The 17,803-nt window shown below is 44.3% G+C and overlaps 1 protein-coding gene across 1 annotated transcript in view; it reads right to left on the bottom strand.

Moving 5' to 3' along the window:
- The window catches only part of LOC124712341 (probable G-protein coupled receptor Mth-like 4), a 234,789-nt gene that overhangs the window by 82,812 nt on the left and 134,174 nt on the right, over nt 1-17,803 (bottom strand). Inside the window, exon 6 of the mRNA XM_047242636.1 lies at nt 16,393-16,518. Within this exon, the coding sequence (XP_047098592.1) occupies nt 16,393-16,518 (126 nt within the window). The remainder of the gene's footprint in view (nt 1-16,392; nt 16,519-17,803) is intronic.

Genomic DNA, 17,803 nt, shown 5'->3' with positions numbered 1-17,803 from the left:
TGGATGCAAGGCTAAGGAAAAGTCAAAATACTTTCATAGGATTTGTCGACCCGGAAAAAGCGTTCGACAATATAAAATGGTGCAAGCTGTTCGAGATTCTGAAAAAAGTAGGGGTAAGCTATAGGGAGAGACGGGTCATATACAATATGTACAACAACCAAAAGGGAATAATAAGAGTGGACGATCAAGAACGAAGTGCTCGTATTAAGAAGGGTGTAAGACAAGGCTGTAGCCTTTCGCCCCTACTCTTCAATCTGTACATCGAGGAAGCAATGGTGGAAATAAAAGAAAAGTTCAGGAGTGGAATTAAAATACAAGGTGAAAGGATATCAATGATACGATTCGCGGATGACATTGCTATCCTGAGTGAAAGTGAAGAAGAATTAAATGATCTGCTGAACGGAATGAACAGTCTAATGAGTACACAGTATGGTTTGAGAGTAAATTGGAGAAACACGAAGGTAATGAGAAGTAGTAGAAATGAGAACAGCGAGAAACTTAACATCAGGATTGATGGTCACGAAGTCAATGAAGTCAAGGAATTCTGCTACCTAGGCAGTAAAATAACCAATGACGAACGGAGCAAGGAGGACATCAAAAGCAGACTCGATATGGCAAAAAAGGCATTTCTGGCCAAGAGAAGTCTACTAATATAAAATACCGGCCTTAATTTGAGGAAGAAATTTCTGAGGATGTACGTCTGGAGTACAGCATTGTATGGTAGTGAAACATGGACTGTGGGAAAACTGGAACAGAAGAGAATCGAAGCATTTGAGATGTGGTGCTATAGACGAATGTTGAAAATTAGGTGGACTGCTAAGCTAAGGAATGAGGAGGTTCTACGCAGAATCGGAGAGGAAAGGAATATGTGGAAAACACTGATAAGGAGAAGGGACAGGATGATAGGACATCTGCTAAGACATGAGGGAATGACTTCCATGGTACTAGAGGGAGCTGTAGAGGGCAAAAACTGTAGAGGAAGACAGAGATTGGAATACGTCAAGCAAATAATTGAGGACGTAGGTTGCAAGTGCTACTCTGAGATGAAGAGGTTAGCACAGGAAAGGAATTCGTGGCGGGCCGCGTCAAACCAGTCAGTAGACTGACGACAAAAAAAAAAAAAAAAAAAAAAAAAAAAAAAAAAAAAAAAAAAAAAAAAAAAAATGGTAGCTTCAAATCTACTGAACTGATTGGCTTGATTGTTTCCGACGAATCTAACTAAATTGTCCAGGAGTTGTACCACTTTTATACCGATCCATCAACTATAAATATTTTTACTTGGCCGACGAAGTCGAAAAATCGTTGAGAGAAAAAAACATTTTTTTTTTTTTTTTCAAATGGCCGCCATTTGGTTTCTGATGGTCCAAATAACTTAAGCGAGGTACAACTCCTAAAGACTCCTATATACTTCGCTAAAGTCGATTCAATTTTGATTTTAGACGAGTCGGCTGACCTGTGACATACCGAGCGTAGAGGTCTACATCGATATTTTGTTTCGTTCCAACGGCACTTTCGCCTTTCAACATTTCCGGTCGAAAAAATTCCGGTTTATAGGGGAAATATCAATAAATATTTTGACCAAATTTGATATTGATATCTACAACACATCCCGAGAAAAAAGTCTCAAATACATGCTTTTTTTTGGGCCAAAGATAGTAAACCTCCCCTTAATGGGCTTTCGCAGCAGAGACCGACGCGAATGCCATTGCTAACAGCACAACATCGCCTGCAGCGCCTCTCATTGGCTCGTGACAAGATCGGTTGGGCCATAGACGACTAGAAAACGTTGGCCTGGTCAGATGAATCCCGATTTCACCTGGTAAGAGCTGATGGTACGAGTGCGGCGCAGATGCGACAAAGCCATGGAACCGAGTTGTCAACAAGGTACTGTGCAAGCTTGTAGTCAGCCCCCTTAGCTGAGGGGTCAGTGTGTGACTGCCATGCAGCTCGCCTGGGTTAGATTCCTTGCCAGGTCAGATTTTCTCCTCTCGAGGACTGAGTGTTGTGTTGTCTTCATCACCATTTCATCGTCATAGATGCATAAATCGGTCAGTGTGGTGTTGACTGAAAAGACGTGCACCTCGGTGGCTGAACTTCGTGATTATGTTTGGTTACTTGGAGACGATTTGCAGCAGTTCATGGACTTCATGTTCCCCAACAACGATGCAATTTTTATGGATGACAATGCACCATGTCACTGGGCCACAGTTGTTCGTGATTGCCTTGAAGAACATTCCGGACAATTCGAGCCAGTGATATGGCCACTGAAGTCACCCGAGATGAATCACATCGAACATTAATGGGACATAATCGAGACATCAGTCTGTGCACAAACACGTGCGTCAGCAACTCTTTCGCAGTTATAGACGGCTGCAGACACTGCATGACCAATATTTCTGCAGGGCACTTCCAACGACTTGTTGATTCCATGCCATACTGAGTTGCTGCGCTATGCCGGTCAATAAGAGGTGGGATACTAAATTAGGATGTATCAAAAAAGGTTCAAATGGCTCTGAGCACTATGGGACTTGACTTCTGAGGTCATCAGTCCCCTAGAACTCAGAATTACTTAAATCTAACTAAGGACAACACACACACCCATGCCCGAGGCAGGATTCGAACCTGCGACCGTAGCGGTCGCACGGTTCCAGACTGTAGCGCTTAGAACCGCTCGGCCACCCCGGCCGGCTTAGGAGGTATCCCATGACTTTTATCACCTCAGGGTATAGCACCCCTCTCAAACAAATGTTAATTATCATAGCGTGCAGTGGCTACCATTTAGTAACTTCAGCAGAAAACACTTCTCTCCTAATGTGGATGTTTGAGCTGAAAAACATTTCTCTCCTAAATGGCTCTGAGCACTATGGGACTTAACATCTTATGTCATCAGTCCCCTAGAACTTAGAACTACTTAAACCTAACTAACCGAAGGACATCACACAACACCCAGCCATCACGAGGCAGAGAAAATCCCTGACCCCGCCGGGAATCGAACCCGGGAACCTGGGCGTGGGAAGCGAGAACGCTACCGCACGACCACGAGATGCGGGCATTTTTCTCTTCTACTGCGGATGTTTGAACTGAATTAAATCCTACATTCAGTTACTACATTCGCAACAGTACGAGCTGTAGCTAATGTTTAGATCCCTTTATTTTATCCATGAGAATGTCGGAATTTCGTACACTAGGTTCCAGCCAACCTTCTCTGAAGTTACAAATGTGTGTTTGTATTTATTCAGTATATGTTCTAAGATGAGTCTTAGTTTCAGTATTGCTTCATTTGTTCCTCAAATATTTCTCCAGAACCCAAAATGATCTTACCCGAGATCGGCTCCCACAAATTGTTCCATTATTCTGCAGATAATCGGCGTTAGTATTTTACTGAAACGATGGTTCGCTACGCACTGTAAATTTATACTGCTTGGATACGATCGCCCTCTACTAACCAGATTCCAGGATCGAGGCAGAGAACTCACAAACTAATGTACTGAATGTGGAGGATACTTTTGTTCCTCTTTTGCATTATTTCTCTTGGGAGGAAGTATTATTTACGTGTGGAGTCTTCATTAGCTGGAGTCTGTTCCCCTCTGGAGGACGACATCAGCAGTGCCTCCAGGTACGCACCTTTTTAGGCCAAGCTAAAAGACCATTGGCTTTTAATGAAGCGGCATTTTCTAACAGTATTTTGACAACCCAGCTGTGGCATTTCAGTTCAATGAAAATTGCAGAAATTTCGCTTCTAAACTGTTTATCATTGTAGCTTCGAATAAAAACATTAAATAAAGAAAGCTACATCTTAGCCTCAATTCCTTGTGAACAGAAGGCGCTTCTTTTACATAAGAACACGGTTATTTCTGCTTCGTTACGACACACTGCACCTTCAAGAGTGTTGTTTACACACAACATAGTGCTGCACTGCATGGCGCGTCATAAATTTCCGTGACTTTATTTTCCGTCATTCCGGCGTCTCTCTCTGTGTGTCTCTCTGTGTGTGTGTGTGTGTGTGTGAGAGAGAGAGAGAGAGAGAGAGAGAGAGAGAGAGGGAGGGAGCAAGCGACAGGCATGACTGCTGCACTTCCTTCTTCCAGTGGTTTTCCTTATGTCGTTAAAGAATGTTTGTATAATGTTAATGTCAATATAATGTGTGTGAAAATACGTGACCTAATTCATTCGCCCATCATTCCCCAATTAGAACTGGTACTCCGCCACTAACGAGTTTGTTGTCGAATGGCCTTTTTTTATCTGTTCTTTCAGTCATCTTTACAGTTATTCTCGTTATACTGTAACCAACGCATCGGGAACTAAAACGAGCAAGGTAGCACAGTGGTAACGCAGTGAAACCATATTGGAGAGGGTTGTTAACCCTCGTCGAGCATCCAGTTTACTTAATACATCTTGTTCTACAGTCCTTAACGAATTTTTTCAGAGTTCATTGTTTCTGTTATTAATGCATTGCATATCCCACGCATTTTCTTTGCTTAGTTTAAGACCTTCGCATAACAGGTAGTGAATAACATCGTTATTCGGTTGATGCTCTAGACTTGGTAAAAAAAAGAAAAAAAAAACTAATGCAAGGCATATATCTCACGCCGAAACTGACTGGAGAACGTTACGAAATTGTTGTGTGGCATAGCAATTTGTTTAGAATATTCGTGCCGTTTGCAAGTAACAGTTTGTGCACCACCCAGTATGAGGACGAACGCAACTCGAAACGCAGGGGGGAGGGGGGGGGGGTTGCTGTGCCTAGGAAAGCTGTTGACATTCTACAGATCCTGTATGCTTTTAAAGGTATTTTATACCATTCTTTGTGCAAACTAGTGACAAGTTCAGGTAACAATGAGGGAGGCAGTTACCGATTACACACCCTTCTCTCCAAAACAGACCACAACGGTTCAGCAACATTGAGACTTGGTGAAGTGACTTGTGTGTGGCCAGAGCAGATGCAACAATTCATCCTCGTTCTCACAAAATCAGTCCTGGACTACGCGAGCTGTGTGAACAGAGGCTGTGTCGTCTTACAAACTTGGGAACAAACATTGTACTGTGGCGTGGAACTGATCAGTCAAAATGGACACATAATCCTTGGCAGTAATGCCACCTTGTAGAGTAACCAGGGCGCCCATTGAATACCACGATATGTCTGCACATGTCGGCACCGAACTGCCGCCAGATTTCACGCTTGGCCAAAAGCTGTAAACAGTGTGAAACAAGAATTATCCGACCATATGACTTTCATTCATTGCTCCACAGTCCAGATTTTACGGCCCAGTACCGTGTTTTCCTGTTACAGGCAATTGCTGTTCTCTGCTAATGTAGCTCCCTTAGTGATGTTTCAGTGCTTAGAGGGTTCGACAGTGCGACGTTCGGCTCTGCAGTGACTTTTGCAGCTGTCGTTCTCTTACTTTTTGTTACAATTTTCTTAAATGACAGTTCGTAACGGTCATTCAACACATACTTTCGTCCACTCTGTGCGTTAACGTAAGATGGTTTTCCGCTTTCCCTATTGGGCACTTAAAATGGCATCGCTGCCATCGATCATGCCTTCCGCGATTCAGGCCGGTGGTCGGGTGGTTAAGGGAGAGAGAAAAGGGACAGCGCAGTGGAGATTCGCAGGCGCGGAGATGGCTTGTTGACGTTTACCGTGAGGCCTGTGGTACGACGCCTGTACGCTATGGGGATTGTCAGCGAGAGATCCCGGCAGTGACTTGATGGGACCTGGGGTTTGGTATCGCGGTGGTGTATTGTGTTTTGGGGCTTTTCTGCTGCGAGGGCATGTATAGGTTCTTGTTACTGGCCATTGAAGCTTCTTGTTATTGGCCATTGAAGCTGAGATGTGCCTATGGCGTGACGGAGGAAATGTGTGATGCTCGCCGCTGTTGCATGTGAAAACGCTTCGTCTGCCTTGTGCCTGTGCAGGAAATTATGTGAAGTAAATAGCTGATAGCACGGCGACGACTTGCTCTCACGCGTTGTTGAATATATTTCGGAATTACTGAATGGTGAAGATATCCCACTTGTAAAGCTAATGAAGACATTTGCACCATACTAAGGTACTGTTTTATTCTGCTTAAATCTATGTCAGTTATATGTGCATTTATATGCCCTTCTTTAGTTGCAGAAGAAGTGTGTAAACAGAGAGCTATGTGGAAAGGGATGTAAAGTTGAAACTCTTCCAATAAGTGAATACTCTCGAACTCTGTATTACTAAAGGTGCCTTTCGATACCAGCCCCTAGGAGTGGCCGTGCGGTTCTAGGCGCTACAGTGTGGAACCGAGCGACCGCTACGGTCGCAGGTTCGAATCCTGCCTCGGGCATGGATGTGTGTGCTGTCCTTAGGTTAGTTAGGTTTAATTAGTTCTAAGTTACAGGCGACTGATGACATCAGAAGTCGCATAGTGCTCAGAGCCATTTGAACCAGCACCTACCTTCGGTAATAAGTGTTATTCGTAGGTTGCCATGGTACTCTAAGTAATTATTACACACAAAATTGTTTATTCTGATTATACTAAACTGGATATGTAAGTTCGGTTGTGTGCAGCTGTAAATTACTATTGTCTCCTCAGTGTGGCAGCCTTGCACTGTCAGTGGCTTCAATCATCATTCCTGTCATATTTCGAGTTTTGTATTCGCGGGTTTGTTTAAGCTGACACTGTTGAGTTATAAGATCTATCAACAGGCAAGTCAAACTGAGTATTCTATGAGCTCAAGACGATATTCTATGAGCTGGTACCTTAGTTTGTTATAGGTTAGAAGTATTTTACGTGTTATTAATATTCTGTTGCTTGCTATATCTAAAGAGGAGCTAGTTCTGTGAAGTAGTTGTTTATATTTTATTAGTGTGTTACGCGTTGTGCCTTTTCATGTTAATTGTTTTTAAGAAGCTACAAATGACTCTGTGTGTAGCTGAAACTGACGCGTTCACGAGAGTCGCGTCCTGACGGGCTTGGTAATGGCCCTTTTCACTACGGCACATCCGGTTATCCTCCTTCAGTACATTTGTCTCGCTTATATCGTTACTAAGTTTGTCGAGTGGAATTAAGGCTTACTGTAATCTCGTTATATGTTGAAGTTGATTATCTCCCTGGCCAGGGCGCGAACCTTCGTAGATATAGTCGTATTCTCATCTGTAAAAAATTGATAGTGTTATTCAGTTGTTCTCGTCACATGTATGATTATTTATCTTGTTATATTTAATGTCAGTAAAATGTAAGTGTTAGCGAGGTCCGAATTGGGAGGTTGTATTCACCTTTTGTAGAAACAAATTTAAGTTATTTTATTCCCTTTTTTAAGTAGCCTTTAATTGCGTACATTTTGCCCCCATGTTTGGTGTTTTTATGGCTCCCACGTTAATTAAAATTACAATAAAGGTAAATTTGGTAACGGAGGGTTTCGTGTATTTATTAGTTGCTAAGTGGATCGTAAGTTAAGTGCTGGAACCCTACCACCTATATGTGGTATAAATCATCGGTATGGTGCCTCTTGAAACACTAGACACTTCGGCTGCCTTGGTTACAGAAGCACTCACCACACCAGTATCAACAATTTGCTCACGCTCGAATTCACTTAGCTCCGATATATTGCACTCACAACTATGCTGAACTCTGTTCTGACCACCAGTGACACCTGCGACGTATTGAGGACATTGCTCAGGTGCCGGTCGTCGTGCAATATTACAGCTCGACCAGCAGGCTTGTCAATTATCTGCATTTATGTTTAATGGTAGTTTTCTCTCGGTATTTCCATATTTTTGGCCAGTTCCTGTATGTAAAGGCATACGACTGTTTCACTTTCTTTAATCATAGGCAGGCGCTTTAGATGTTTTTGCTATTCAAGTAAGATATCAAGCGACGATAAACACTCAGTTATTCTTGTGCAGTGCATAAGCGGACGACATGCTGCTGACGAATACATTACTAGCACTAGAAAAGTTATCCATCTGAAGATGAGCATGACAACCCACAACTGGCTATGGCTGGTTGTTCTTCAGCAATTTTTAACGATCACGGAGTACACAAAATGGAAATGCCGTTCGGCTATGGCCTCCCGTTGAGTAGACCGTTCCCCAGGTGCAAGCCATTCGAGTTGCGTGTCGATGGGGATGAAATGACGATGATATGGACAACACAACACCCAGTCCCTGAGAGGAGAAAATCTCCACCCAGCCGGGAATCGAACCCGGGCCGTTAGGTATGACATTCCGTCGCGCTGATCACTTTTTTTTTTTTTTTTTACCACTCAGCTACCAGGAGCGGACGGCGTACACGAAATCCAACTTGAATAAAATATTATATTTATGCCAAAATTTACAAAAAGGAGGTAAGTTATCATCTTAACTGATAGAAAAATGAAGTCCGCCTGCTTAGCTGAGTGGTAAATGTCGGTATGGACACATTGCCCAACGAGCCTCACTGGTCTCCTCCTGTCGGCATATACGCCGGTCTCACTGTCAGCCCCAGTGATGATCTCGGATGTTCCGGCCCAGTTCCATTATATACGATACTTCTTTCTTGAACTCGGTTATCTACGCCTCACCTTACCAAGACAGCTTTTACTCAAGACAAAGGCAGTATACAATGTCCTCCAGTTAGGTCGTCCACTTAACCCGATTGAACAAAAGTTCTCCCAGGTTGACTGGCGTCATGTATGGCGCGCGGTGTTTGCCTGTTACCTTGACACGAATGTTCAATCTGTCTGGTACCTAACTGTCAATGGTAAGCAAATCAAACAATTTCGTGTTCATCGTATCCACCTCGCCCAATCACCTCTATGTTCCACGTGTGGATTGCCAGACAATGATGAACATCGGTTTGTTTGCGGACCGGCGGCGGAGGTTTGGCACTTGGTTCGACGTATTGTGGCTTTTCTAACGCGGGACACTCCGGATCGGATTACTCCCCTTTCCTTATTATTTCCAGAACGTGACTATTTTCCTCGGACAAAGACCAATGCTGTGAATTGGATTCGCGGGCATGCCATTTACTACCTATTTGGACAAACTGTAGACTCTGTATTCGATTTTTGGACATACCTCAATGACCGTCATTATGTCGTTGTCCGTCACCCAAAATACAGACAATTTTTCTCGAACTTCCTTGGGAGTGCTTTCCACGACCCGCCTCGCAGCTGGAATGTGTTAAGCCAAGAGAGAAGAAGGTTTCCTGTTTGAACCAATGAACATTTCTGAACAATTCAACGGAACACATCAATTTCGAGAAGACGTGACTCAACATATTACCAGCGGGGCGCAGAAGGCCTCTGATCAATTACACAACAAAACTAAATAAAAAATAAAAATAAAATTCAGAAAAAGGAAGATTTTGTTTTGTTTGTAAGGATAGCCCTCACCTTGATTTCCCATATTTCCCCTGGTATACTATAGGCAGCTCTCTGGAGTAGGTTTAGTCAGGAGCCACCGCCTGAGGGGGACCAGATTTTTTTGTTATAAGATGAAAAGTGGCGGTGGCACTTAGGTTTTTTTTGTAGTTTCATTTTATTAAGGGGCTTTCTAAAAATAAAAAAAGGGTCCAGGTTAAAAAATAATAAAAAAAGATAAAAATAGTGGTAACGTACATGCCTCCCATGCAGCGGGCCCAGCTTCGATTCCCAGCCGGGTTGGAAATTTTCTCCGCTCGTGGACTGGGTGTTGTGTTGTGCTCATCATCATTTTATTCTCATTAGCGGTACGCAACCCGCCCAATGTGGCGTTGACTGAAATAAGACTTGGACTCGGCGGTCGAACTTCCCCGGATGGTGCCTCCTGGCCAACAATGCCATTCGATCATTTCGTTTCATTTCATAGAAAAATGAAGAAAAAAATTTAAGGGAAAGAAATTACATGTCAACAAACTTCAGCTGAAAGTACCGTTATTCACAAGAACGTTTTCAGTTTTGGACGAAACACAATTCAAAACATATAATCTATCCATCTCACCATTTCGCCAGTGTACAACTTTGCTCTGGACTAACACTGGTCTTTTTCCGATTTCCTTGTCAGTTTCGGGTTCGATACCAGAGACGACGTTATTTAGCTGACTCTTAAGAGTCTGTCATTATTCTTTTCATGTTACCAACAAATCGCAAATTTTAGTGTGAGCCAAATCAAACACACTGTTAAAGCGAGAATGAAAACTATCGCAAGCATTTGTTTTTCTCCAAAGTGCAGAGGACTCGTTTGCCTAAATACAGAGGAGAAAGATGTGTTTCCGTGTAAAAATAGTTTTCTGCAGCGTTTACAGGGAGCTCCGTGAGCAATGCGTGTTCTGGCATGAAGGGAGGAGCAGAAATGAAGCCACTTCCCTTTATCATACTCAATTTCCTCTCTTTTTTTTAATGATTTTGTTACTGATTTCCTGCCCATCTTGTGACGGATCATGAGCGTGATTTGCCACACATCTTGACTAAACATATTCAGTTCCTACTCTAAAAAAATTGGCATTACATTTCTTGTACTTCGAAGATCTCCAACAGTGTTCACATGTTAATTTTACTTTCCTATAATGAAACTTTTAGTAAAGTACGACTGTCTGGCCGCCTTCCGTATTCACTACTTTTAGAGTGTTCTGCATCTTCAGTATCACTATCTATATGTCTAAAATCACTTTTCAGTAACTTTCTCTCTCTCTCTCTCTCTCTCTCTCTCTCGGTACTAGATTGAATACTACTATGCTCGTCTCTGCCACCAGTTACAAGCTACTCGCTCCCAAGTTGCACTTGCCACATGCACCTGTTTGGCGGAAAAATCACTCTTCTACCTGAAGGGCAACCAGTAGAGTTCAACAGTTGGTGGACCCTTCCTCGGCCTTTTCTCAGTTACGCAGTTTGTCTCTACTCCTTCTAGGATACGAGATGGATTGGGTTGTTTGGAGGAAGAGACCAAACAGCGAGGTCATCGGTCTCATCGGATTAGGGAAGGATGGGGAAGGAAGTCGGCCGTGCCCTTTCAAAGGAACCATCCCAGCATTTGCCTGGAGCGAGTTAGGGAAATCACGGAAAACCTAAATCAGGATGGCCGGACGCGGGATTGAACCGTCGTCCTCCCGAATGCGAGTCCAGTGTGGATACGAGATGTCCAAAACAGTGTATGTAATGCATGCAGCCACACGACGACTGGTCCGTGATTGCTACCAGTCAGCTAGAACGAGAGGTTTAGAAATGTTGGAGCAAACTGTTTCATCTCATGTGCCTCCAGTTGACATTGTCAGATGCACCTTTTTGGTGGAAAATTCACTCATTTATCCAAAGGACAACTTGCGGAATTTGAGTACGGGGTTGGCTGACTCTTCCTCAGCCTTTCTTAATTGTGGAGTTTGACTCTGCCCCTGCTACCGATGGAGAACGTTGGATCTGGCGTCCAAGGCAGTGTATGTAATGTATACAAGCGCAAAAGGAACGGTCCAGGATTGCTGTCAGTGAACTAGGACTAGAAATTCGGAATGTTAGAGTAGAATGTTTCAGCTCGTGTGCCCTGTGGCACACAGCTGGGCGCCCGCGGGCACAGTTGGGCAAACACATGATCGTAGTTCATCGGCCTGTATTCCGTGGCCATAGATGTGGCCAAGCGGTTAACGCATGAGAAGAACGCGTACAACGGGGCTGCTTGGTGGGGAGCCTATGCTATAGCCCCATTCCCGAACGATGTCAGATGGCTCTGGTCAGGGCTAGAGATGGGCAAAAACCGACCTGTTAAAATCGATACCGGTATTTTATTTCCGAATAACAGGTATTTTTCGGTATTTGGTTTCGATAATATAAAAATGCAGTAAATGAAACAGGCAAAAAGGAATAAAACGTCTCAAAAATGAGATCGACAGGAAGTGCAAAATGGCTAAGCAGGGATGGCTAGAGGATAAATGTAAGGATGCAGAGGCTTATCTCACTAGGGGTAAGATAGCTACTGCCTACAGGAAAATTAAAGAGAGCTTTGGAGAAAAGAGAGCCACTTGTATGAATATCAAGAGCTCAGATGGAAACCCAGTTCTAAGCAAAGAAGGGAAAGCAAAAAGGTGGAAGGATTATATAGAGGGTCTATACAAGGGCGATGTACTTGAGGACAATATTATGGAAATGGAAGAGGATGTAGATGAAGATGAAATGGGAGATGTGATACTGCGTTAAGAGTTTGACAGAGCACTGAAAGACCTGAGTCGAAACAAGGCCCCGGGAGTAGACAACATTCCATTGGAACTACTGACGGCCTTGGGAGAGCCAGTCCTGACAAAACTCTACGATCTGGTGAGCAAGATGTATGAGACAGGCGAAATACCCTCAGACTTCAAGAAGAATATAATAATTCCAATCCCAAAGAAAGCAGGTGTTGACAGATCTGAAAATTACCGAACTCTCAGTTTAATAAGTCACGGCTGCAAAATACTAACGCGAATTCTTTACAGACGAATGGACAAACTAGTAGAAGCCGACCATGGGGAAGATCAGTTTGGATTCCGTAGAAATATTGGAACACGTGAGGCAATACTGACCCTACGGCTTATCTTAGAAGCTAGATTAAGGAAAGGCAAACCTACGAGTCTAGCATTTGTAGACTTAGAGAAAGCTTTTGACAATGTTGACTGGAATACTCTCTTTCAAATTCAGAAGGTCGCAGGGGTAAAATATAGGGAGCGAAAGGCTATTTACAATTTGTATAGAAACCAAATGGCAGTTATAATAGTTGAGGGGCATGAAAGGGAAGCAGTGGTTGGGAAGGGAGTGAGACAGGGTTGTAGCCTTTCCCCGATGTTATTCAGTCTGTATATTGAGCAAGCAGTAAAGGAAACAAAAGAAAAATTCGGAGTAGGTATTAAAATCCATGGAGAAGAAATAAAAACTTTGAGGTTCGCCGATGACATTGTAATTCTGTCAGAGACAGCAAAGGACTTGGAAGAGCAGTTGAACGGAATGGATAGCGTCTTGAAAGGAGGATATAAGATGAACATCAACAAAAGCAAAACGAGGATAATCGAATGTAGTCGAATTAACTCGGGTGATGTTGAGGGTATTAGATTAGGAAATGAGACACTTAAAGTAGTAAAGGAGCTTTGCTATTTGGGGAGCAAAATAACTGATGATGGTCGAAGTAGAGAGGATATAAAATGTAGACTGGCAATGGGAAGGAAAGCGTTTCTGAAGAAGGGAAATTTGTTAACATCGAGTATAGATTTAAGTGTCAGGAATTCGTTTCTGAAAGTATTTGTATGGAGTGTAGCCATGGATGGAAGTGAAACATGGACGATAAATAGTTTAGACAAGAAGAGAATAGAAGCTTTAGAAATGTGGTGCTACAGAAGAATGCTGAATATTAGATGGGTAGATCACATAACAAATGAGGAGGTGTTGATTAGGATTGGGGAGAAGAGAAGTTTGTGGCACAACTTGACGAGAAGAAGGTATCGGTTGGTAGGACATGTTCTGAGGCATCAAGGGATCACCAATTTAGTACTGGAGGGCAGCGTGGAGGGTAAAACTCGTAGAGGGAGACCAAGAGATGAATACACCAAGCAGATTCCGAAGGATGTAGGATGCAGTAGGTACTGGGAGATGAAGCAGCTTGCACAGGATAGAGTAGCATGGAGAGCTGCATCGAACCAGTCTCAGGACTGAAGACCACAACAACAACAATACTAGTGTGTTTTTTACTTGTGCCAACAGATAAGAAAAAAATGAATTGCCTCTAATAGAGGTCCTAAAACTTTTCGTTTTTAAATAAATCTTTTTTAAGAAAAAAGACGATGTAACTTTCGTTCGTAAAATATGCGTTGGTTTGAAATACTGCGTTATCATAGAAAATGGGAAAAGCTATCAGAGCTATTTTAATAACAATGCCTACAGAAACGAGCAGCAAATACATGGCACAGGAATTGGTACAGCACTGCTGAGACACTAATCTCATTGTAGCCACGTGTCGTGGCTTGTAGCAGTGTAGAAGGCTTGCCTCCGCTTGGTGTATACGGTAGTTTGCCACTGTCGTCGACAGACATTTGTTGTGTTGCAGAATAGCACCAACCGTTATCTGAAAATAGTTTTACAATGTGGCATAACAATAATGTGCAATGCTTCATTGGTCTCTCATTTCCATGAAATAATAAAACAGGAAGAAAATTACAGTTCTGTTCTGGTAACGTACCACAAGCCTTTGCAGTCCTTGTTTCATCCGACGAAACCGGTTCCTGTAAGGACTGCCCAAAAATAGCAGAGGGGCTTTGTTGTTGTCTCAGTTCCAGTACGTGATTGTGTACCGTCCGACAGTTCAACATAGTAATGCGGACGCACTTTCACGTCTTCCGATTGGCCCAGATACAGACTTCGACGCTTCTTGTTCAAAATGACGGTAGAGAGTCACGTGTGTTGATCCCTAAAGCATTGCAAAAGGAGTGTTGCAGTTACTTCACCAAGGACACTGGCGGATTGTACGAAACAGTTAGCGCGTCGACACTGTACTTGGCAGGGTATGGACGCCCAAATAGAACCGATAACGTCACAGTGAAACGCATGTGCTCCAGCACAAAAATTCTCTCCTTGGCCTAAATCACAATCGCCTTGGCAACGTGTGCACATAGTCCTTGCGGGATCATTTTGGAACACCTGTTGGTTGATTTTAGTTGACTCGTACAGCAAGTTTCCTTTTGCTGTGCCAATGACCTCGACATCTCACGTACCACAATTCAGGTGTTGGTATCGATTTTTTTGTCTCGAAGGTTTACCTGAAGCAATAGTGTCAGACAACGGCCCTCAGTTCACATCAAATGAATCTGAAACATACAGTGAACATGATGGCATACACCATCTAACTAGTGCACCGTTCCATCCACAGTCAAACGCCGAAGCGGAACGTTTTGTCAGAACCTTCAAGCAGCAGACAGACAAACTTAGCTCCGCACACACCAGGGATCAAGCATTGAAACAGTTTATCGCCTCACATCATTCGCACCCACGACATGGACCATCGCCGGCGGAATTGCTTCACGGCCACTGCCATCGGACACAGCTCAACCCTCCTCAGCATCCGGCGCCGAAGGAAGGCCGGAAGTATCGCTTCGCGCCACATGATATTGTCTTTTACACGGTTTTTAGCGACAGCAGACGGCGGGCGTGAAGCGAGATCGTTCGTCGACTAGACGCTTGCATGTATCTTCTTTCAGGTCCAAATGGTTCAAATGGCTCTGAGCACTATGGGACTTAACATCTATGGTCATCAGTCCCCTAGAACTTAAGAACTACTTAAACCTACCTAACCTAAGGACAGCACACAACACCCAGCCATCACGAGGCAGAGAAAATCCCTGACCCCGCCGGGAATCGAACCCGGGAACCCGGGCGTGGGAAGCGAGAACGCTACCGCACGACCACGAGATGCGGGCTTTCAGGTCCAGATGGCTTGCAGCGCCGCCATCAAAATCAACTTCGCCTCTGTCAAGTACACGATGATCCTTCAGTCTCTCTTCCCCCAGATTCTCGGGTCCAGAGGACAGCGTGGCCACAGCAACCACCAGCGGGTGTCCTCACTACACCACGGGATGACCCCACGGAGACGGAGCCTTCGCCTCCTCCGCTTCCTCTCGCCCTAGCGATGGAGCTGGACCTGCCCACACAGCAGCAGTCACCGCCTTCATCTGGTTCATGGCAGCAGGAGGTGGACGCGTACCCTTCTGGTGGTTTTCCGGGGGACGTTTCCGCCAGTGTGCAGGCCGGATTGCAGGGTACGGCCGGAAGCTTGACGTCCCCTGGAGGCACAGATTCCGGCTGGGCGATGCGTCCACACTCGTGTCTCCCCCGCCGTGGTCGCACTCCGTACACGACGACGGTCCGTCGCTTTGGGGGGAGGGGTGGGGGGAGCAATGTTCTGGCATACCACAAGCGGCGGAAGGAAGATGAAGAACTCAAGAGAAGCCTGTGAAACGATGTCGGCCAATGATTCTCTGATTAGGACCGCACCACGACAGGAGTGACATCAGCCAGAAGAGAATATAAGCAGCACTCCTGCCAGCCTCGGCCGCTCAGTATTGGGACAGTATTCGCACAGTTGTAGACCGACACTCGCAGAACAGTTATTAGTTTTCCACATCCATTGCTTGTTTGGATATTGTCTATGGCGAAGAACATTTGTTTGCATGTCACCCATCGCTTGCGACACTTGTAAATACAGGTTAAGTCTTGTCATTCTTCTTTTTCGTAATAAAACTACTAATGTTATTTGCTTGAATTTTTGTACAGCATTCCAAGAACACAGCATCCTTTAGGCACCCTGTACGAGACGACTGGGCAGCATTCCACAACCACCACTGTAAGCAATGGCAGTTCGCAACAAATGGAATATAAATTAATTAAATAACTCACAACCATCATTTTTAATACTCGGATTCGCACACTGTGGTTCAGTGTTGGAGCAGCTCACCCTACCTGTGATGGTGCAGGCAGGGTGCGGGATATGCGAGGCAGCGTGCAGTACGGCGGCAGTGACGTAGGCCGCCACCAGAGAGCAGCAGTGTGCTACCAGGGCACGAGACAAGACCCGACTCAGCAGCACTGGAACAATACAGCGTGGCGAGGAATTATCCATCTTGTAACATGGCACAAGACTACAGCGCAGCTCACAGCAAGCGCACCATCATTTGGCACTATCCCTCCAGAGCAAGTGTGAACCCAGCGGTTCTGGGGAGAGGAGATAATAGTATTTTACAGCCTCCCTCAAAAATCGTACTTTTGGTCGCCTGACATTTTAATGTTACGCAGACACCTACGATTTTAATAAAAATAACAATAAATACATCATTTGTTTCATATAATAATAATAAGTTTACTTAAGTACACAGTACACAACTTTAGCATGACAGGCAAGAAACAGCCATTCAGAGAGCTGTTGTTGTTGTTGTGGTCTTCAGTCCAGAGACTGATTTGATGCAGCTCTGCATGCTACTCTATCCTGTGCAAGCTTCTTCATCTCCCAGTACCTACTGCAACCTACATCCTTCGGAATCTGCTTAGTGTATTAATCTTTTGGCCTCCCTCTACGATTTCTACCCTCGACACTGCCCTCCAATACTAAATTGGTGATCCTTTGATGCCTCAGAACATGTCCTACCAACCGATTCCTTCTTCTAGTCAAGTTGTGCCACAAATTTCTCTTCTCCCCAGTTCTATTCAATACCTCCTCATTAGTTATGTGATCTACCCATCTAATATTCAGCATTCTTTTGTAGCACCACATTTCGAAAGCTTCTATTCTCTTCTTGTCTAAACTATTTACCGTCCACGTTTTACTTCCATACATGGCTACACTCCATACAAATACTTTCAGAAACGCCTTCCTGACACTTTGCAGCGCTAGAATTAGTCTTGGTCACAGGAAAGGGGAATTTTGTTAAAATTCACTAAAGGCGCGGTTGGGCGATGAAGTCTAGGGCCGCTGGCCGTATGTGGTAACAGTCGGCAGCTAGTAGGCCAGGCAAACTAAACAAGCCATGGAGCTGCAGCGGCGTATTGCACGCACGAGCTGTTCTGAGTAGTGCAACAACAAGGCAGGAAAACCCGCAGCGTTGTTGGAAGTTATTGCGATGTATGAGGCGGGGCGCTAGGACAGAGCCAGGAGGGCGATGTGTAAGTGACTGCTATAGTTTCTGTCTCTCTCTGACACTACATCAGAAGGGAGGTGTGCCAGGTCAGTCAAGAGTGGGGTCGGACCAGTGCTGGTCTACACTTATAGAAGACAGTCTGTGCAATAATGTTGTAAATATTCAATGTAAATCTGTTCTTTGTTTCCATGTACTTGTTCGGGCTGTATTCCGCCTACTGGGACACAACACCAGGGCCA

The sequence above is a fragment of the Schistocerca piceifrons genome, chromosome 8 (assembly GCF_021461385.2).
Source record: "Schistocerca piceifrons isolate TAMUIC-IGC-003096 chromosome 8, iqSchPice1.1, whole genome shotgun sequence".
Taxonomy (NCBI): domain Eukaryota; kingdom Metazoa; phylum Arthropoda; class Insecta; order Orthoptera; family Acrididae; genus Schistocerca; species Schistocerca piceifrons.
Note: the sequence above shows the minus strand (reverse complement) of the source record. Positions and strands in the feature narration are given on the sequence as shown.